This window comes from Rhinolophus sinicus, linkage group LG07 (genome assembly GCF_036562045.2).
Source record: "Rhinolophus sinicus isolate RSC01 linkage group LG07, ASM3656204v1, whole genome shotgun sequence".
In the NCBI taxonomy this organism is placed as follows: domain Eukaryota; kingdom Metazoa; phylum Chordata; class Mammalia; order Chiroptera; family Rhinolophidae; genus Rhinolophus; species Rhinolophus sinicus.
The window spans coordinates 31,980,189-32,003,353 of NC_133757.1; the positions used below are offsets into that span (position 1 = coordinate 31,980,189).

The 23,165-nt window shown below is 37.6% G+C and overlaps 1 protein-coding gene across 1 annotated transcript; it reads right to left on the reverse strand.

Moving 5' to 3' along the window:
- Nucleotides 1-1,251: 1,251 nt before the first annotated feature.
- LOC109451003 (lipase member K) lies at nt 1,252-22,760 on the reverse strand. The gene is made up of 9 exons (XM_019738863.2): nt 22,641-22,760; nt 20,491-20,605; nt 18,675-18,873; nt 17,263-17,372; nt 16,165-16,301; nt 10,227-10,373; nt 8,303-8,374; nt 5,877-5,948; nt 1,252-2,074 (listed from the first exon to the last, which is right to left on the reverse strand). Exons 1-9 carry the CDS (start codon nt 22,743-22,745, stop codon nt 1,841-1,843), a joined length of 1,191 nt encoding a protein of 396 aa, XP_019594422.2. The 5' UTR covers nt 22,746-22,760; the 3' UTR covers nt 1,252-1,840.
- Between the last annotated feature and the right edge of the window lie 405 nt (nt 22,761-23,165).

Below are 23,165 nucleotides of genomic sequence, written 5' to 3' on the forward strand. Positions count from 1 at the left end.
TGGAAAAATTGGAAACTTTATACACTGTTGGTGGGAATACAAAAGGGTGCAGCTGCTATGGAAAACAACATGAAGTTTCCTCAAAAGGTGGAATTACCATATGATCCAGCAATCCGATTACTGGGTATATATATCCAAAATAATTGAAATCAAGACCTTGAAAAGACATATGTACTCCTGGTTCATTTCAACATTAATAGTCACAAAAGCCAAGATATGGAAGCAATCTAAATGTTCACTGATGGACAAATGGATAAGGAAAATGTAAGATGTTTGTGTGTGTGTGTGTGTGTGTGTGTAATTTACATATGTGATATATATGTATGTGTGTGTATATGATATATATATGTATATAGAGGGTACCAAAAATGTATACACATTTTAAGAAAGGAAAAAACTGTATTAAAATTGTAGTACTCAATACTGATAATAAAAGATGAATACAAGTCACATTTGACTTCTGCAACTAAAAGAGGTGCTCAAAGTGGTTACTATCAGTATAATTTTAATAGTTTTTCATTTCTTAAAATGTGTATAGATTTTTTGCACCCTCTGTGCACACACACACATATACACAATGGAATACCATTCTATAAAAAAGAAAGACATCCTGCCCTATGCAACAACGTAGATGAACCTAAAGGACATTATGCTGAGTGAAATAAGCCCGTCACAGAAGGACAAATATTGCCTGATTCTATTTGTGTGAAGTATCTAAAGCAATTAAACTGATAGAAGCAGAGAGTAGAATGGTGGCTGCAGCAGCTGCGGAAAGGGGGAAATGGGGAGTTGTTCAATATGTATAATGTTTCAGCGGTGCAAGAAGAAAACGATCTAGAGGTCTTCTGCATCACATCGTGCCTATAGTTAATAGTGCTGTACTGTACACTTAAAAATCCATTATGAGGGCAGATCTCACGCTAAATGACCTATAAACAATTTTAAAAATGAAGAAATGGATGCAAAATAAAGACTTTTTCAGACAAACACCAAGAGAATCCATCACTAGCTTATCTACAAAACAAGAAATGTTCAAGGAAGTTCATTCAACGAAGGAAATAAGACAAAGGGAAACAAGGACAGGGTCTCTCAAGCTTCTTACCAAAGAGACAAAATAATAATAACAATAACAACAAAAATAATTTATTATTATTAATAGTAGTAGTCGTTTGCTGTTGCTGATAAGAAATTACCACAAGCTTAGCAGTTGAGAACCATACAAATTTATTGGTTCAGTGTTTCTGTGGGTCAGTAGTCAGGGCATGGCATAGCTAAGTCCTCCTCTGCTCAAGGTCTCATCAGGCTGCAATCCAAGTGCTGGCCAGGCTCTTTCTCAATTGGAGGCTTTACTGGGGGAAATGGGCTTCCAAGCTCATTCAGGTTTTAGGCAGAATTCATTTCCTTATAGCTGTAGGACTGAGAGGCCCGGCTCTTTGCAGGTTATCGGCTGGAGGCCACATGCAGGGCCTAGAAGCCACACACAGTCCTTTCCTGTGTGGGCTTCCTCAACATACGTGTTTGCTTCACCAATCCAACAAGGAGAATCTCTTGCTCCAGTGTGCTAAGATGGATTCTTATATAATATAAATCAGGGAGTAACATCCCATCACCTTTGCCATAAACATAATCTAATCGAGGGTGTGACATCCCATCACCTTTGCCAGTTCTGTAGGCTAGAAGCAAGTCTCACTCAGGTCCCTCCCTGACTCAAAGAGTGAGGATTACACAAATGTACGGACACGAGGAGGTGAAAATCATTGGCGGGGTCACCTCCGGCTATGTGTGCCACAATATTATTAAGAACACTTGCTTGCTTAGAGAAAGGAAGGTGTATTTAATTTTAGAAACATTCTTCCATCAGTCTAATTAGGTCTTGGTATATTTCCTGGGGTGCATCCTGTCCAAGGTAAAAGTCCACATGATTGTAGTGCGGAATAAATTTGTAATAAATAAGTCTGGTAATTTTAGGGAGTAAATTCTCCATGTCCCTTAGGTCAGCCACACGGTCCTCACCACCACTCCACACTGCTGTTGGAACTTCCATCTTAGTAACGTTGTATAATGGAGGTGTAAGCTAAATTCAGTGAAAGAGAAAGACAGGAAAAAAAAGAATTTTCATGGAAAAACCACATTATAAAAGTAGCATTAACTATCCATTGATAAGCAAGTTCTTCAATTTTTAAAAGTGTGCAATTAGGATATACTTAATGATATGCAAACATTAAAATGTTAGAAATACTTGAAAGCACTTTAGTGTAGTAAAATGAATTGTGAATTTTAAAAGACAACCATTTTATTCCTGATTTGCACTTTTGGGAAAATAGAAAAGGATCCTAGAGAAAAGGGGCTCTTATTTCTGTGGGGGATCATCTTTATAGTAGCATGGCCTGGGACTTTGTTCCTTTTAAACAAAATATTGGATAGGATAAATATAAATACGCCTTCTCAAATGCAGAAATCGGGGTTTAGAGAAATTACTGACATTTGAGCAGACTCTTCAGGGAGCACTGAGACCCATACATGAAAACAGACATTTCAAATATGATGTTAAAAAGCCAGCCTGCTGTAGAGAAATTGTGTCTGTGGTGCTGATCTCCTGGCCAAGTTTTCCCTCCCCACTTCTTTCTGGTAACACCTTTCCTGTGCTGATCCAACAAATGCAGTCCCTCAGTTCAAAAGTGGTCCAGGGTGACTAGGCCTGGCCAGTTAGTCCTTCCTTCCTCTGGCCACACTGCTTTATGAGAGAGGACTAAAACTGGGCCCATGTCCTCTCTGGAATTTTTTGCCAGCACTATTAAGAAAAATAGTGACTTTTTTCTTTGGGTTTGCGGTTGTGAGAACTATATGAACTAGGTACATCCAGTCACCATCCTACTACTGTCTTGAAAAGAGCCTAAGAATGGAAATAGCATATGCAGGCAGAACTGAGAGAGGGAGGAAGAGCGAGAGAGTCCTGATGACAGTGTTTAAGTTCCTGGCTCTTGTGAAGTTTAGTAAAGCAGGATAGATAGATAGATAGATAGATAGATAGATAGATAGATAGATAGATAGATAGATGATAGATAGACAGATGATAGATAGATAGATAGATAGATAGATAGACAGACAGATGATAGATAGATAGATAGACAGATGATAGATAGACAGATGATAGATAGATAGACAGATGATAGATAGATAGACAGATGATAGATAGATAGACAGATGATAGATAGATAGATAGATAGATAGATAGATAGACAGATGATAGATAGACAGATGATAGATAGATAGATAGATAGATAGACAGATGATAGATAGATAGATAGATAGATAGATAGATAGATAGATAGACAGATGATAGATAGATAGATAGATAGATAGACAGATGATAGATAGATAGATAGATAGATAGATAGATAGATAGATAGATAGATAGATAGATAGATAGATAAAGTTGGTTTCTGCTACTGGCACTGAGTCTTAACTATTACCATATGTTATAGACTGAATTGTATTCCTCCCATATTCATATGTTGAAACCCTAACCTCCATCATGATTGTATTTGGAGAAAAGACTTTTAGGAGGTAATTTGGTTAAAGGATTTCATAAAGTTTGGGTCCACATCTAATAGGAACAGTGGCCTTGTAAGAAGGAGAAGAAAATTAAGGAAAGGCAATGTGAGGACACTTTCTGGTTCTCTGCAAGCCTCCCCAGAACCCAGCTATGCTGCCACCCTGATCTCAGGCTTCCACCTTCCAGAACTGTAAGAAATAAATTTATGTTGTTTAAGCTACTTAGTCTATAGCATTTTTTTTTATGGCAGCCTGAGCAGATTAATATACCGTAGTCAATTTTGGCACCAAGATTAATAGGTAAAGGTAATACGGACAAAGGTGTAGATCCTTAGGAAGCTGTGACCTTGGCCAGGGAGAGGTGTCTAAGAGGAGTAGAAATGTCGCTGCGGCAGTCCTGACTTGGTGACTGTGCACGCCGAGTTCCCTTAGCAGGGTGATATTCAGGCAGAGCACACGGGGCTAGTCGTTCTAGGTGTTACTGCCAGTTGATGAGTTGGTGCCTGAGTCTTTGCATTACTACACATTGGAAGCACATCACCGTACCCTCTAATACTAGGAGGCATTGGACCTGAGCTTAGGATCAAGTGGTAAATGAGAATGTGTAGCTGTGAGAAGGCACTGTGAAGGGCAGAGAAGGGAATGAGTGCAGACTGGTACTGACATGCAGTAGGACATGCAAGGGGAGATGCACTCAGGAAAACCTGCTGCAGGGCCCCGAAGGCAAAGTGCAACTGACGGCAGGAGAGACATGCTTTTCCTCACTCTATAGTTTTCCCAGAAGAATAATACAAAGCATAAGTATTTAAATGCAGAGATAGAGATGAAAACTACAAGACAACACAACACAGAGGCAGCAACAAATATTAGCAAGCTTTAAGATAGAAGGGGAAGGGGGGTCTAAGGAGCCCCTGAAATCAGAATACTTTTACTGCAATGATTTAATACCCTGGGGGATGCGTGGGGGAAGAAGATAGCAAAGCAAAAAAGATTAATATTAGGATCCAAGCCGTACATGGTATCTTTTGGCCAATGATATATATATATATATTTTTACTTTCCCAGTAATAAGAGATTGGTGATCACATTGCTATTTACATTGTCTAATTTATAATGTTATTACTTACAGTTATGACTAAGTTTATTGCTTTCTAAACATGTATATAGTTCACCCTCAGTTTGTTTGGGTTTTTCTTTTTATGCCCACAGCTCTAAACAAAAAGTTCATGGTTGAAACTGAATCACCATTTTTTAAAACTAGAACCCACAAGCATAATGATAAAGCTAACAACTGTGACTCAACTCTCATCCAAGCATGTAAGGCCATCTTTTAAAAAGGTTTTCCTAAAGCAGCTGTATACTCTTGCTAAGACAAATGGTTAATTACAAGAGTAAATAGTACTTTGACATAGCACGTTTGTGTGTGGGGGCACACAAACATGTAACGATAGCAGCTGAGTAGAAAAATCAGGTTTTTCACACCAGTTGAAGTTATGCATTTTCAGTATTGTAGTCATTATGATGGCACTGAAAAATTTTTAAAAATGTCCAAGTTTCCACATCCCTGATTTGTGAAACCTATGTATCTTTGATGACTACTTGTTTAATATGAGCTCAGTCTATCAGCAAGAAGCCAAAATCTCTATCAAATTTCTTTTTTTTTAACTGGAAAAAATAACAACACATATACACATTTCCCTTTAATATGAAAATGTTGCTCTGAAGTTTTCATAGATAATGTCAAGAAATATCTTGACATACCATTCTTTGTCAGAAAGCACTGCTTCCTCCGAAAGATGATATTTCTGTTTGGTGTATCTTTAATGATTCTATATTGTTGTTGTTTTTAAATGAGTAGTAAACAACTTTCCAAAGAACTAATAGGACAGTGTTAGCTCATTTTATGAGATGGGTAAGAAATCAGAGCATATGCTCTAGAAACAAAAAATATGTATTTTTACGGTCTTAAGTACTGAGATTTTCTATTTTTTGAGAAGAAATAAGTACAGTGGGAGAAGAAAGGACTTTAGATCCAGAAATCCCTGGGTCATATTCTGGTTCTTTACTAGCTAAATAATTTTGACAATTTACCTAACCTCTTAAGCCTCTGGAAAAATGAAGACAATAATATTTACCCTGCAAGGTCATTGTGAAGATCAAAAATAATGATATGATACGGGTAAAAACCCAATAAATAGCATCCGATCTGTATAAAATATCGGGCATAGTTTGAATGGGACCTACTAAGTGCTTAATGAGTAGATACTATATTTATTAGTTCATATGCAATATGCAACTGACGACAACTGTTATGGCTATACCTGGTGGAAGTGTATCATGTTCTGATAAGGGTTTCCCCAGTCAAAAGCTTGGAACCGACCAGAATTAACTGCCTATAACAAAATAAAAATAATGCACACATTAAAAATATTTATATAAAAAATACATTTAAAGACAGTAAATAAGAAATATACAAAGATTGACATTATGTCCCAGTCTTTAGCACATTAGGTAAAATTCAATAGATTAATAAGCCAAATAATAAAAACTGATATAAATTAATACTAATTTATGGAACTGACAGGCAATCTTTTATTCCCCCTATACTTTTCCAATGAAAACCCTCAGGCAGTGATACCTTTAAATGTTACAATGCTAGACAGAGAAATTTTTTTAAGGATGCTGAATTGAATGATTCTTAAATATCTTGGCTTTAGGAATTTTTATGGTTCTTTTAAAAGACACCAGCTATACATCTTCTACATTAAAAAAATGACTGCTATTATATTATCCTTGTCAGGTGGTCCTGGATATTATGATTATACTCTCTAGTCTTAAACAGCTGTTACTATTGAAAGGGATGTTCATTCACAGAACGCCCTCAGTGCTTCCTGTGGGAGAGGCAGCACTGCTGTCTGTCTCCTGTCTGCAGGACCAGGCATGCAGCCATGTTGTCAGCGCTCGCCCATTTCTGCATTTTAATTTTCAGACTTCATACATCAGAATAGAAACATTCACACACCTGGGGTTCCTTTTTCTGTTGTTTGCCACCCATGTGGATTGAAGAGACATAATTTTTACCTTTACTACAAGCACTTCATTAAATTATTCTCGGACTACTCTGTTTTCTTTTTTCTTAACTTGAATCTCAAGTATTTTTTTCCACACTCATTCATTTAATCCTGATTTTTAGTTTTCAATTATTTCCACCCGATTTATACTGACAGAGGCAGTAGTCTGCTGTTACTGAAATTCTGCAAGTTTTCGGCCATGGGAAGCAATAGAATATACTAGTTAGGAACTTGGGTTCTAGCATCTAAGAAACCTGGTTGGAATCCAGGCTTAACAAAATATTGAATCTGTGATCCACAACAAGATATTTATCTTCTCTAAACCTATTTTTTTCATCTGTGAAATAGGAACAACAATAACATTCTTCTCATAGTGTTGTGAAATTAAATAGGGCAATGCATAAAAAATGAATAGCACCTAAGAATGCTCAACAAATCTCTCCTTTTACTAATATCACTACCATCATTATCATCACCATCCTTGCTTTAGCTGTCTATATAATTTATGACCAAATATTTTATCCCCACCCTATTTCTATCCTGAAGAGGACTTTCTGTCAAAGATCAGTGCTCTTTATGAGGAGTCAGTTGTATAAAATTATTAATAAAGGTACTAATTGCTTAATACTTAAAAAAAAAGGAGGAGTCAGCTGTGAGATGTGTAAGGGATTGGCTGTGACATTTGTAGTCTGGGGATACCAATGTCTTCATTGAAAGATTGTCATGAGAATGAATTCAATGAGACTGAACGAAATCATTTATATGAATAGAAGAACACATACAGTAAGTGCTCAAATATGAAATTGAAGTTATATTGCCTGGAAGGCCATGGCCATCAGAGAGTCTGTCTCCTCACCAGTAGGAGGCCCTAAACATTTTTTTTTCTTATAGGAATTTGAAGGCTTATCTCCTGGGGGTGGAACTCTTAAAGAATTACAGAAACCCTCAATTGGTATTTCAGGCTATCTAAGTGATTCTCAACTTTAAAGCAAGGAACAGATTTATCAGGGTATCGGTTAAAATGCAAATTCCTAGGGATCTCAGATACATTAAAACTTTGGCAAGACCTCTCTTTCTCTCTCTCTCTCTACACACACACACACACACACACACACACACACACACACACACACACGACTCAGAAAACTGTATCAATTGAATTTGACTTAGGTCTGAGCTTGTCAAATACTGAGTAATATATTAACACTAAAACAAAAACAACAAAAAAACTTAAACTGAGGATAAAAACAGAAACCATCAATCTATTTTAATTTCTCCCTAATATTTAATTTGCTCTGAACAAAGCATCATTTCCACTCTTTGAAATGGCCCACATTGCCAATTGGAGGATGAGCAGATCTTTCTGGAATAGCCTATATCATGTTATATAAAGCTGTACTAGAGCTGATGATTTCCCAAAAATACAAGCTTTCCCTAGAAAAGGCAGTTTGGAGTAATCTAAGTATCAGAATTCAGTCAGATCATCTAGGAACCAGACCCAAACACCAGGCACTGAGGAAATGAAGAATAGAAGGGAATAAAGGAAATCAACATGAGTTGAATGCTGATTCTAGAAACATCAACAGGACAGTGGCAGGTACTCGGAAGCAAGATCTCTGGGATTGCTTTTTGGGGATCTTGCAAAGATACGTGTGTGTCACACAGGAAGCACCTACCTGGGCCCAGTGCAGCATATTCTGAACAGATGTTCCTGCTGGACTCTGTGCCAAATAAACATCCAAGCGACTCTGCAAAGTAAAGAGATTATTTCTCAACTGGAGACTATAAACATTTAATCACACCACAAATAAATTTGAATATTTTTTTCTTTACTCTTTTAGGAATAAACGTGTACTATATCCTCTGAAGATATATTAACCGAAGAAACCCATCTTAAGAATTTTCCCCTCCCTTAGCTCTGTTCTTCTGTCCTGAGCAGTGTCTTCATAAAGCCCACAGAGGACATCCCCCTGGTCAAAGACAGAAGGTAATATACCTTTCTCTCCAGTCTCACCTCAGGCAGGTCAAGAGAAGAGGACAAGGGATAAAAGGCCCATGGACCTTCTTCACCTTGTGCTAAGTCCCAAAGAACATTCAGAGAAAGTTGCTCACTGTAAGACGCTGAAAACAGATCTGAATGCCCTTTTACTTTCTGATTTTTAAAATGTGACAAATATCCTACAGGGCTCTTTGAAAGTTTGTGGGACATACATAATCCATCCAGTATTTTAACCTCCGTTAACATTTAGATTTATTCTGGATAAAACAACAAGAAAAACACCTCGACTTTTTCAGATTTTCAATTGCATTTTGTTTTTGAGTATAAAAAAGAGTTGCTTTTCTTCCAAAGTGAGCATCAGAAACATCTTGCAGCTTAAAAAAAACAAAAAACAACAACAACTACTTATGAGCTACCCATGCTTTTAAGTCAGTATCAAAAATCTCTAGAGTTGAGTTCTGGACATGTGTTATTTTTACTTATGATCCCTGGTTATACTCCATTAAAAGAAATGTTCTTACAGGTATTGTAATAGTATTCCATAGTCCAGTGCCCCACAGTGAGAAAGAAAAGGGCAATCTGTCTGTATAAATGTATAATGAGGGCCCCCAACGAATGTTCAAGTGTATCATTTTGTGAAGTCTTTCTTTAGCAAACTCTTAGGCCATATTGAGAGGGTACTTTTGAAATGATCTCTACTGAGTTTGCTTAAAGGCCTTTTTACTTAGCTCTGCCTACATAACAGGCTTCCCTGTAAGTGATAGGCAAGCATAGTTTCCCTAGTCAATTGAGAAAGTAGGAAAGAATGTGAAAAGGCAGTGGCTAAGGCTAAACAGCCTTTTATAAATCTTGACTAAAACTAAGGAAAGTGTTAATCAGTGCTTCCACTGACAGAAGGCTACAAGTCTCTGGGCAGAATCTGTGAGAGAGATGGTGACCAACTTCAGCTTTGTTCCACCTCTGGTTTCAAACATTCCTCCTCTCTAGCTAGGGAGGAAAGAGTATAAGTTCCCTTCTTTCCCCTTCCTACTCTGTGGGTCAGCTGGTGGTAACTAAGAAAGGAAAGGATCTCAGGTTGGAAAGGACTTGGAAAAACCCCAACACATTCCTGTCAGTATTCCTTGAACAGTGAATCTGTAGCTGTCATTGAAGAGCAATCCCTTTACCCCTTTGGATTAAAAAAGTAAATGGTTCACAAAATGGCTATTTCCACATCACCTCTGAAAGTAGAAAATGGATTTAAAAAACACAGATGCTTGTGCTTACTCCCTGAAATTCTACTGCAGTAGGTCTGAGACAGGGCTCAGGCACAGAAAGATACATTTCAAAACCATAGCTTTAATCAAAGTGATGGAATTTTCAATGGTGGCACTTTGGACAACAGCAAAAGTTGGTGAGAATTTTCAGCAATAAAACCTTCTCAAGTCTTCCTGTTAAAGTAGGTAGACCCTCAGCTTTGATTGGAAACCACGAACAGGCTAAACTACGTTCCAGGAGACAAAAAGACCTTGAAATGTAGTTTCCATGCAATTCAGAATGAACTCTCCATACCTCTGTGCAACAAAACAATTGCTTTCCCCAATCTGAACACTTACACATACCATGTTTAAGTTTTTTGGATCAAATCCACAAAAAGAAAATAGGAAGTTGCTGCAAATACGATGAAATAGCTTCCGGTTGCACACCTTGGTGGCAATGAATTGGTCAACAAATGTATGAGGAGAGAACATCTTGTCACCAAATAACACCTGCAAGACCAATTTAAGACACCATCAAATTTCATGGAAGTGCATGTCAAGAATAGAAAATAAGCAGCAATTCAGACAAGGACTAGACAGAAGGTAAAATCTGCTTAGTACTTAGTCCTCAGCGAAACCGAGGGGTCTGTTAAATTTTGTCTTTGTAGTTCTTCCAACCCACTGGGGTCATCCCAACTTGCCTCTTGATCTCTTTTCCCAAGATCTTTTACTTGGCATGTTTTTGCAGCACCCCTGAGACACCAGTCCTCATAGAACATGCTAAGGCTTTGGAATCAGGAATACCTTGGTTTGATTCTGGACTCTGTCTCTTATACCTTAGGAGAGTATTTAATTTCTATTATCCTGAATTTGTTCAACTATAAAATGGAAAATTAATATGCACTAAATAGGACTATTGTGAAGATAATAGGCCATGCTTAAAAGGCACCGAGTGCATTTTCTAGAACATAGTAAACATTCCAAAAACAATAACTATTATGTTTTTAGTGAATGATACAAATTTAATGAGTCATTCTTTCCAGAACCTTTCAATAAACTCTTTCTAGAGACAAAAGCTTAAACCAAAGAAATGAAACATTACTAGTGGCATTTCAAGCAGTGTTGCAAAAAAGTTGAACTTACCTTTTGAACTTTAGGAATCCTTAAAATTTTAACATAAATTAGTACCTAATCCCTGTGTATATAAATTCAATCTTGCCTTTGTTTCACAATAACTAGTTTTATAATCTTAGGATAATAAACTAAATATAAAGGTGAAAAGATACTTTTTAATTCTTAAAACTTTTGGAAACACCCTTTTACAGTATAAAACTAGCATATCTTTCTCCTGGAATTTTTTATTAATTGGCAATTACAATTAAAGAACAGCAATAACTAGCATTCATTTTTATGGCACTAATGCACTACAATATTTTATACTATTTTGGGAAAACTAGATCTAGTAAATTCCTACTGGGCATAATTTGTTGAATTCTGAGTTTGGAAAATATTTCTTATAGAATCAAAGGTAATCTTTATTTAATGGAATATTTGGTGTTCCATGAAATATTAATGAAATATACGATATGCCATGACTTCATATGACCTTTCATGCCAGAAAGAGAGAGAAAGGAAGGATGAAAAGGAGGGAGAGAGAAAGAGGCTACAACGTGTTAAACTAGTTCAAATCAATTTCTTTAGGTCTGGAAAGCAATTGCTAACCATTGCAGACATTATCCAATGGATTTTAGCCTCTTATTCATTTTGGTCACAATCACTGGGACACTTGGACAACATATCAGATAATTAATCCACTTACCAAATTGTAACTCTTCCTGTGTCACTGTCTACATGATAATTTAATAATAGTAGCAGCAGACATACAGAGTGACGTTATCTTTTAAAAGAATGTTGACATCTATTCTATGTTCTCAAGTGTGATAACTTAAATAGATCACCACATGAATAGGTAATTGAAGTAGAAGGTAGGATCTGATTTTAGTGAACACTTTTATCTTTCATTTACCAATGTCTTTGTCATCCACAGTTGGCAGAAAATCCATGTGAAAGGAAACAGCCAGTTCATAGAAGTAATCAACCATGAAAATATGTGAAGGAAGAGGTTATATCACAAGGGGTCCTTGTTCTTTGTTCTAAGAGTTGGCTTTCTTAAATACAGGGTGAAGTAATATGACAGTCTCTGACTTTACCTCTGTATCCATGTATGAGTGACTCAGCAAAACTACCGTCCATTTACCCAAGGATAAATGCTCCTTTACCCTAACCTAAAAGAGAGGATAATAATAATACTGCAGGCTAATCAGCCATATAGCACCCACTTGAAGAGGCAAACATACTGACTCGTTGATGTAATTCCATGTTGGTTCTGGAGGGGGCACGTTTGTCATATAACAGCATGAAGACAAGTTTCTTATGTTAGCTCTTTTGGTAGTTTTGTGAGTGAGAACTAGAAAAGGCCCCAGAAGAGAGCACGTGGCTTGCCAAGCACAATATGGTCTGGATTTAGCCCTCAAAGTTCTGCTGAGCTGGGCACCCTTGTGTATGGCTAAATAAGGACCTAGGACTGACTTCTTCAGGTTGGCATTGAGAAGGCAGGGAAATGAAAACGTAAGAAAAGGCACAGACCATGGACAGCCTGGTCAGATCTGTGTTCAAATTCTAATTCTGCCATTCATTAGCTGGGCGATTTGGGACAGGCAGCTGAGCCTCTCTGAGACTAAGTTCTTTTTTTTAAGAAATGGAAAAATAGTAACAATTATTATTGTAGATAATATGTCAAGAGCAAAGGGTCAAAGCAAGCTATAGGTCAGAAAAAAAGATAACAGGAAGGTGTAAATGTCCAGGGGCAGAACAAAGGGTGAGAGGGGAGGAAAGCATGAACAATTGGTAAGCAGGAGATCTGAAAAATGAAGTACTGTGGCTTCGAACCTAAAATAAATTCATTAATAATACTAGATAATATGTATTGATCGCCTGCTCTAGGCCAGGTATGATGTTTAAATACATATGATCTCAATGGGTATCCCAAACACTTTGACAAATACTACCCAGTTTTTTTAACTTATGTATTTACAACTTAATTGAGGAATAATTGACACAATAGGGCATTAAAAATCCTATGAATGAAAGTTTGAACTCTTTGACCTACATTTCCTTATTTCCCCCTCTTCTAGCCCCTGGCAACCACCATTATATTCTTTGTTTCTACAAAATTGGCTTTTTAAAATTAGATTACGCATGTAAGTGATTCCATACAGTATTTGTCGTTCTTTGTCTGGCTTATTTCATTTAGCATCATGCCCTCCAGGTTCATCTGTGTTGTTGCAAATATTTCCTTCTTTTCTTTTGGTTTTTTAATATTCTTTTAAATTTTCATATTTTAATTTGTTGAGGAACTTCTATACTGTTTTCCATAGGGCCTTACTTATCGTTATTTACATTTCCACTAATAATGTGTAGGGTTTCCTTTTCTCCACATTCTGACATGTGTTACTTTTTGTCATTCTGATAATAGCCTTTCTTAGTAGGTATATGGTGAAATCTCATTATGGTTTTAATTCGCAGTCCCCTGATAAATCATGTTGAACACTTTTTCATGTATCTGTTGGCCATTTGTATGTTTTCTTTGGAAAATTTGGGGTCCTTTGTCCACGTTTTAATTAAACTACTTGCTTTTTGCTATTGAGTTATATGAGTTCTTTGCATATTTTGGATATTAAACCCTTATCAAATAGTTTGCAAATATTTTCTCCCATTCTGTAGGTTATATCAATATTTTCAACATATTGATTGCTTCCTTTGCGATGCAGAAGCTTTCCATTTAATTTCACTCATTTAATTTTGCTTTCATTGCCTGAGTTTTGGGTGTTTAAAAAATGACTGGCAAGATTAATGTCAAGGAACTTTTCCCCTATGTTTTCTTCTCAGAGTTTTGTGGTTTCAGATCTTACATTTAAATCTTTTATCTATTTCAAGTTAATTTTTGTGTGTGGCGTAATATAGGGACCCAGGTTCATTCTTTTGCATGTGGCTAGCCAGTTATCCCAATACCATTTATTGGTGAGATTATCATTTCCTCATTGTGTGTTCAGAGTGCTCCTGTCAAAAATTAGTTGACCATAGTGTTTGTTTAATTCTGGGCTCTCTTTTCTGTTCCTTTGGTCTATATGCCTGTTTTTATGCCATCCCAGGGATTAATGCCACTTGATCATGGTATATAATTCTCTTAATATACTGTTGAATTCAATTTGCAAATATTTTCTTGAGGATTTTTGCATCTATGTTTGTCAGAGACATTGGCCTGTAATTTTCTTGTAGTATCCTTGCCTGACTTTGGTATCAGGGTAATACCAGCGTTGGAAAATGAGTTTGGAAGAGGAAGGAAAATGCTCTTTCCTCTTCAATTTATTGAAAAGATTTGAGAAGTATTGGTATTCTTTTTTAAGCTTCATCAGCTGAGGTCAACAGTGGTGAAGACTGCAGGGATCTTCAGTGGCCATAAGTGTGGAGGTCCTGCCAGTGGCAGTGGTGGCTAGAGTTAGTGAGGTCCTCAATGGTGAAAGCTGCTGATATCCTTCTGCTCTTCTTTGCCCAGGGGAAGAAGCTATAGCTCTGGGTATCCTTCCTGGTGCTAGGTCTGGTGCACTGGCACTCAGAGTGGCAGCAAAGTCAGAGTCCTCGGTTCAGGTACATGCAGAACTACCACAGTACCTCGGTTGGGGCATAGGTGCACTTGCTGCGGTGGTGGGGCTAGTGTCTGAGGTGTGGGAATGCACAGATCTATGTAATTGTAGTCTGGGTCTCTGGTGCATGCTGCCCTGGGGTGTGACTTAGGCCCTGGGGTGCGGGAAGAATTTGGGGGACTCAGCAGCAGCATGGGCCCAGAGATGCAGTGGTAGCTTAGGCCCAGGATGCAGGGTGCAGCAGGAGCATGCCTGGGGATGGTGGATCAAAGCCCCAACTCTGACCCCAGGGGGCAGATGTGGAACAGCAGCAGCTTGGCTCTAAGGATGTTAGGGTGAAGCCCCAACTCAGGATCCAAGGGGAGAATACACCACAGGCATGTCAAAAGATGTGCAAGGTTGAAGCAGAGCTGTGCAAATTGAGAATAGAAAGATCCCACTATCTCGAAATATCTCTTAACTGTGTGGCAATGCTGAACTAATTTAGCAAGCAGTCCAATGTTGTTTACACATTATTGTGGGATGAGGCTCTACTGAATCTCTATTTTATAAGAGGCCCAAGTACTAAGAGGGAAATATATTTTCCATGTTGTTCAGTGGCTTTAGTGCTACTATTTTTTCTAGGTTATATATAGGCACAGAATTGACTCACCATAGGTTAATTTTCTTATCTCGCATCAATCAAAATCCCTGGCTTCTATAAAAATTGTCTCACTTTTATCTGCTTTAAGTGAAATAACTGATTTTAATTAAGCTCTGTGATTATCTTCTATTTGCCACGGGAGAAGCCCATTTTAATATGTAACAGGAAAACACACCAACCCATAGACAGCTTTTCCTCGACTGAGTAAATGATTGGCTTAGTTAACGGTCAGCTAGCAGAAAAAATCTGGGGTCAGTGATATTGCCTAGGTTTTGAGGAGCTGACAGACTGGAAGTCTGTGACATGAGAGCAACTGAGCAAGGTTGGACTTTCAGTGATGGGGGAAGGTGTGTTCTACGACAGCGATAACAATAGTTGACATTTATTAAAGGCTTACAATGCGGAAGACCTGGCTCTTAGGGATTTACGTGTACTATGATCTCACTTAATCCTCCAAGCAGCCCTATGAGTAGGGACTATTATTATCCCCACTTTATACATGAAAAAAACGGTTCATAGAACAGTTAAGGTCTTGACCAAATTTACCCAGCTGTCCAGAATACAACCCCATGCTGTCCTCTGGCTTCAAGTTGTGATCCCAGCTACTACTCAGTACCGCTCCAGGGAAACTAGGGGCCACTGGAGAGAAATTTAACCTACTAAATTAAACAAATCAGTTGATCAAATTAGCATTTGATTTATCTGTAACTGAGGAGAGAATACATGGGAGAGAAGACACTGAAGGAGACAACAGGGTCAGTGGCATCAGAGTGAGCTCCCTGAATGTGGCTGGTAAAACTGCTCATCATCAGTAAACCTACATGGATAACCTCAGGCACCTGCTATAGTCTCAAAGATCTGTAGCACGTCATTTGTCTCAGGTTTTCTTCTGTTGAAATCAGTGGAAATAGAGCTAGTTTAGTTACTATAGGTTTAAACTTGGGAAGTCACCTACCTTGACGGCTGCTCTGGAAAGATTTGTTAATTGTCTCATAGGACTTCGGGTGTATTTCACCGTAGTGACTGGAGCCAATGCAAAAAATATTTTAATCCTTTCAGCCAGCTCTGGATTTGTAGAGAATGCTATGAAAGCTGAAAGGGAAGATGACACTAGTTTATAGATTGAAAACAATTCTTAATGTATTTTCAATGATAGCAAAAAGTATTATAGTTATGTTAAAAACAAAACAACAAAACAAATAAAAACAACTCAGAGTAAGTACTATTTGTAGGGAAGGATTTTATATATATATATATATATATATATATATATATATATATATATATATATATATCTTAAGGTATTCTTTGACATTATCACTGTTAGAAAGGATTTCTACATCCAGCCATTTGTAAAATATGGATAATACTGGTTTCAAACGTTTATAGTTTCTAATGAGAGAACATATGTAAGACGCATAGTATAGTACAGGCACATGAAGACCTAATTTATACCAGAAACCTGTTTAGGATTAAGATACAGAACAAAGATTGGTGGAAATGCTGTTGGTATTGATGAGGTCTCTAGATGAATGGGGAGCTGTGAAGCGAGTGAAGTGTCGCGTGGCACTGTCAACATGGTCCCATCCACATCCAGGCTACCCCAGCACATTCTGGGAACTAAAAGTCACACTGATTGTGGCACATAATCACCGGGATTTGCAATTCTTTGCTTTTTTTTTGGTATCCTGACTAGACTGCAAGTTCATTAATGGAAATAACATACATTGTTTTGGTAGTTCAGAGATAAATACCATATTTGTCTCTGCTTCCCCAGCATCTAACCCAGTGTCTGACAAATGTTTGTTGTGTACACTAATGAATAATTCTCTCTCCTTCAGGTTTATCGATCAGTCTCCAAATTCAGCCCCAGGGAAAAAAAATCTGTTGTCATCCTCATTTTATTTATTCTTCAGAAACCAGCCATAGGAAATGGTTTCCTGCCTCAAATGTCCTAGCTAGAGACTGGACAGAGGGAAGAAATCCTGACCCCTTTCATGAATATGGAATAAGATCCTCTGACACTCTCAGATCACACTTGCCCCAAACACACCGATGGTGGTTCCTTGAGAGTGGCCCACATAGTAGAGTCTCTCTTGTCCAGTTTTCTCTACAATGAAATTGATTGTGGCTGGGAGGTCGTATTTAGCCATTTCATCTAAACTGCCAAAGAAAAAGAATAACAAAATTTGAAAAAATGTCTCCTTGCTAGGCCTGCAATATTTAAACACATGCATTGTAGACATAAATACCTAGTTTTTAAAATATAAGACGAGAGTCAATATGTGATATTATGAATCTCTGTAGCTTTTGAGGATGTTATCTTGATTGCGAGAGTAACAGGGTTAGGAAACTGGAATCAGAAAAATCCGACTTGCAAAGGCTTGCAAAGGCTTTTCCTCTAAGGCTAGTCATATTTCACTTGATTCTATAGCAGATTTACCAAATTTCCTTAAAGGAACAATTACCTTGAATGCTATTTTTAAAAAAACACAAAAAAAGCAAACAGATTTGCAGACATTAGCCCAGAAAGACTGAATCAGAATTTCCAAAAAAGATGCCTGGTCATTTGCATATTTATCAACCACCTCAGGTGCTCCTTTTTGGGAAAATACTCACCTAGGGAATCATGCTATTTCCAATAGAGCAATGATACAACTGCACTGGGGTGTGGAATTAGGACATGCAAATGGCTTCTAGGAATAAGGCAAAAATGAGGCCAAGGAACAAATGGCTTCAGTGACATTCAAGATATAATTCTTAGCTCCTATACACGTGCGGGGTTTGCCCCTGTGCCCGAGCAGGCCTGGCTCCTAGAGCCAACAGCATCCCAGGGGCTGGGGCTGGCAAAGTCTGCTCTTTCATACTTCCATCATCAGGCTTTCTCTTTACGTCCCCAAGACCTGATGCCAGGGACAGGTCCTAGCACTGCCAGTCTGTGGAGGGCAGAGTTCCCTTGCCACTCAGTGAGTAAACATTTGCGTGTCATCTATGCGCAAGGACGAGGCTCACTCTTGGCTTATCATGAATGCCTGGTTCTCAGGATTTTCAACTAGAACTTTGTTTCTGGTCCCATTTCTCAATCACTTTCATTTTTCCTCTTTAATAAGAGTCCCATGTCAACTTCCCTTGGGGTCCAAATGGGCAAAGTGATAGTTCTGGAATTAACCTTTCTAAAGTTGACCTTTGCATTTTGATTTTTTTTTTTTTTGGGGGGGGCATATATACTTTGCACACACATGTATACTTTGCACCACCATCACCACCACCAAGTGGGGTTTTTTAAACAAACAACAATGCAATAAGGGCATTTCTGTGAAGAAAGCCTGGGTAAAAGAGGAAATGTTTGTTTCCTTCTTGGGGATTCCACTAAATGCACTTGGATAGAAAGGGAAAAATCACAGGGTGTTCATCTATATAAATAAGCAAAGTACACACTTTATTCATTACTATGTATCTCCTTACCTGAAGGCCCAGAATTCTGGTGATTTGGTTGAAAATTTCAAGTGTTTTCTGGACCAAGTATTTCCCCGGCTGTTCCCCATCCACACATCATAACCATTATCTGCGAGAAGGAAAGCCAAGCTGCTGTTGGGTGGGTTGCAAATCCAGTTACTGGCAGATGCAACTAAGCCATGTTGCAAATATACAACAGGTCTTGAAGCTGCAAAACACAGGTAACAAGAATTTAATGTCAGCTTACTCCATATCAACAAGAAAATTCTCTTTCCTCACTTCCTGTAGTATAGAAGAAAGGTTAAGAGATAAAATTTGGCACCAGGCAAACCTAGGTTCTCCTCCTTTCTGAACTACTTACTTGGGCAAGTTATTTATCTTCTCTATGTCTTATTTTTCTCTTTGTAAAATTTGTATTATTTAATGTATTGTGTTGTTCTGTAGGTGCTGAAGTCAGATTGTCCTGGTTCAAAATCTATTCTACTATGTCTTGACCTCTTTGTGCCTCAGTTAACTTATCTGTATAATGGGTAATAATAACACATTATCTCATAGGGTAGTTCATAAAAAATAAATTAGAATTAAGACACATAAAAGACAGTCTAGCACAATAAATATTGGCCCTATTATTATTCATATTAATAACACTTTATTTCTCAAGAAGTATCTGATAGCAAAACTAAGTCTTTCTCAAAATAATAACAAAAACCATGAGAATACTATTTGTTGAATGCCAGGAACTATGCTAGATTTTACACACATTGCTTAATTTAATTTGCATTTTCAGAAAGCAAAATGCACAGTTTTAAATGAAATGTCATGCAATGTAAAATTGTTAATTTGATATAAGAATCCTATTCATAATGTAGAACTGGAAAAATTTGACTAAGAAACAGAAAAGAAAGAAGTGGGGAAATGGTTTGAAAACACAGAGAAAAGAGAAGTGACTAGTATGTTTGTCTTCTATCATTTGTGATGCTGTGTTCCTATCTCAGGACTCTCCCTCAGTTCACTTTTGGTTCTTCAGCCATCTGGAAGCGAGGAACTATGATCTATGTCCATTTATCCACCTTTTCAGAGCACAGAAAGCATAAGCATTACTAATCTGCTAAAGTTAAGTACTGCCAAATACCGTGGCAGTCATAGCCCTCAGCCCCTCTGATCTGAGCCCTCAGGCTGCTTCTCATCGTAGAGTCAGCTTTCCCTGTCATGCATTTTGTCAGCTACTTGGCAGAAATCATGAAACAAAATTCTCATGAGTATTTACAAAGATAATAGGTTATTTGGGTGGAATAGACAGACTCTATTAAGTCAACACCAATTGCTCCCCCTCTCTTTTCAGAAGTCTAGGTTTTCTCTTTAAATAATTAACCTGTCTATATGGGGAAGTTTGCTATACAATACTCCAAAGAATAAAAGGAGCTATGAAATCAGGGGAGTAAAGAGTTTTTGCCAAGTGGATCCCTCTTTTCTCTACTGATATCAGCCTTTGTCATAGGGAGCTAGAAACAGCTGCTTAACTAAGTTTAAATATAGAACTAATAGGGTTAGATTTACTTAAAAAAAAATTCCACTGACTTGGGTGGAGAACTAATGACAAGTGAAGGAGAAGAGAATGGACTAAATAAACAGTGTACGTGAACGTGCTTTAAAAATTCCAAAGGGTTATAATACAAATGAAGTGGCGTAGCAGTGGCAGAGGTGATTTCCCTCCTCTTCAAAAGGCACTGGGCTCTGTTTCAGAACAAAAGCTGCCTTGCTGTTGTCAGTACATCTAGGATCTCTATTTTAGGCATTATTCCTTTCATAACAAAATACATCCTACCGTTTCTCAGATATCCCCTTCCATGAGGAATCCTGTAAGTTCTGAGGACATACTCATCTTTGGTCACAATATCATACTCTTCATAAGGATAACCCCAGTAGGCAATAATCTGGCTCTGAAAAAGAGGAAAGGAAAATATCTACCTTCATGATGTATGTACTCTTGATTTTTACACAGCATTGCAATATAATACTTTAAGTCACAACCTACTCTTTGTCTATGTATCGGGACAGAATATAGCAGGAAAAACAGGAAAACTTGAGGAGGGTTTCAAAAGGACGATGCACGCAAAGGCAAGGTTGGGAAACTACACGTCCTGGTTTGCTTGGCCTGATATTATCAGTGCACCCTAGTCCATTCTCAGAATCTTAAGACAAAAAGTTATCTGCTCATCTAATGAAAGAAACCAGGGGCAATGGTGCAGTACTCTGTGGCTAGTAACAAGTGAGCTGCTACCAACCTCCTACCTGAAGGGAGATGAGAGGAAGTGGTCACCAGAACCAAAAGAAGAAAGTCAAGGAGACAGGGCCACGTTGAGAGGAGCTGTAACCTTTAGCAGAGAGAGACAGCCTGCCTAAGGTGACCTCACGGAGGGAGTCACAGCAATATATCAGCTGATGTCCTTCTCCTCCCTCCTTCTGATCTCCTGCTCAATATTTCCATTTGCTGAACTGAACTGAAAACCAAAGATCAAGGGAGTGTGTAGACCTGGCTCTCATAGCTCAACCTCTTGGATAGAGATTAAGGAGTAAAACAATACATAGTGGATCTAGAGGGATAAACAGAAGACATCCCAACCACAGATATATAAGGAAGAGGAAAACTATTGTTTATTGGTCACTTTCTGCTTAGAAGATGGTTTGTATCTCCTGTTCCATTCATCTTTACAAATGGCCTTTCAGATAGAATTATAACCTTTTTCCAGTTGAGAAAACAGAATTTCAGAAAGATTAATAATCTGTCTGAGATTGTACAACTAGGAAGAGACAAAGACAGAATTAAAGTCAAAGTAAGTTTAGTTCCAAAGCATAAGCAGTATTATGCATTTGCCCATGCCAGGCACAGAAGAGGTGTGTATACATTACGGGGCTATATAAAGCAGTGGTTATGAGCCCAGACTCTAGAAACAAACAGCATGACTTTGAATTCCAGCTCTTCCTCTTCTTAGCTATGTATTAACTTTGGGAAAGTTACTTAACCTTTTTGTGCCGCATTTCTCTCAGCTGTAAAATAAAGATAATAATAGTATCTTTTCACAGATTTGTTATGAGGATTATACATAAAGAATCTAGAACAGTGACAGGCATGAAGTAAGTGCTCTATTATGTTTATTATTCTTATCATTGTAGAATAATTAAGAGCCAAAAGTTCTTAAGGGAGAAGAAAATGTGTGTGAATATGGGACAAAGAGGAAAATTTGGATGTGAAGGCATATATTCAGACTGTGAGTTTAGCAGTGTGGTAGGAGGTTAGGGATTCCTGCTGGATACATTAAAGAGAAAGAAGAAGAGACACTAATTGAAAAACTTTGACAGTTCTATTATTAAAGATTATTAAAGTTCTAATACAAATGGGAGTGGGTGAGGACATCAGTGGTGAACAATGTATACAGGAATATGGAGCATACCATTAGAATGAAGCTTATAGTAGACATTTGTCATTTGTCCTGTTTTTATTTTTTTATTTTTATTGTCTAGAACTCTTCCATTCCACTGTATTTCATTCTATTCTGTTCCAATCCACCTCTAGTATGAATTCTTACGTGTTAAGATACTTTGGGTTAAAAGTAACAGGAACCAACTCTGGTTCACTAAACTAAAAGAGTACACTCATATAGCTCACAAATCACAGAACCCACCCTAGAAAAAGCCTCAGGAAGAACTCAAGGATACTCTATAGAGATCATCGGTATGACTCTGACTCATAAACATTGTGTTCAGGAAGCCACCATCAGAGGGCAGCTCAAACTACCAGGAGAGGGAATATTACTGCCCCAACTTGGGTCAGGTCTTTCAACTCTTAGTTAGCCATGCCAAGGAGCAAGGTAGGAGGCACAGATTTAGATTTGTTGAAAACGACAGATACACCAATTACATCTAAATAATGTTAAACGAATAATTCCTTAATTTTTTTCTTAATGAATGACTTACAATATTCATATTAGCTTCAGGATTTGTGACTTTTCCTTTCTTGTGAAAACCATATAGAGGTCCAAGAAGAAGCATCCAGCATGCTGCTGCTAAAAGCTGCCACATATTGGATCTGCCTGGGAAAGGAAATATTAATACATTTGTCATCAAAGAGAATTCTAAAAGTGAAATTTGGTGTTGTCTTTCTATAATACTACTGTAGGAGGGAGCGGAAACATGTTTCTAGTTTGTACTTTAACAAGTAACATACTTAATTATTCAAGACTCATCCCATGAAAAATCTGAAATAGTGACCTTTTAGTAAGAAAAGAAAGAAGAAAGAAAGGAAGGAAAGAAAGAAGGAAGAAAAGAAGAAAGGAAGAAACCAACACCAATTAAGTGTCCAATAGATAATTGGACAAAAGAAAGGAATTTATAATCTGCAGAAAAAGAAATATAATGGCCAATATATTAATGAAATCACACTTGATTATTTTAGTCATCAGGTCAATTAGTATTTTTCTTCTGTTGGTGGGAATGAGCATT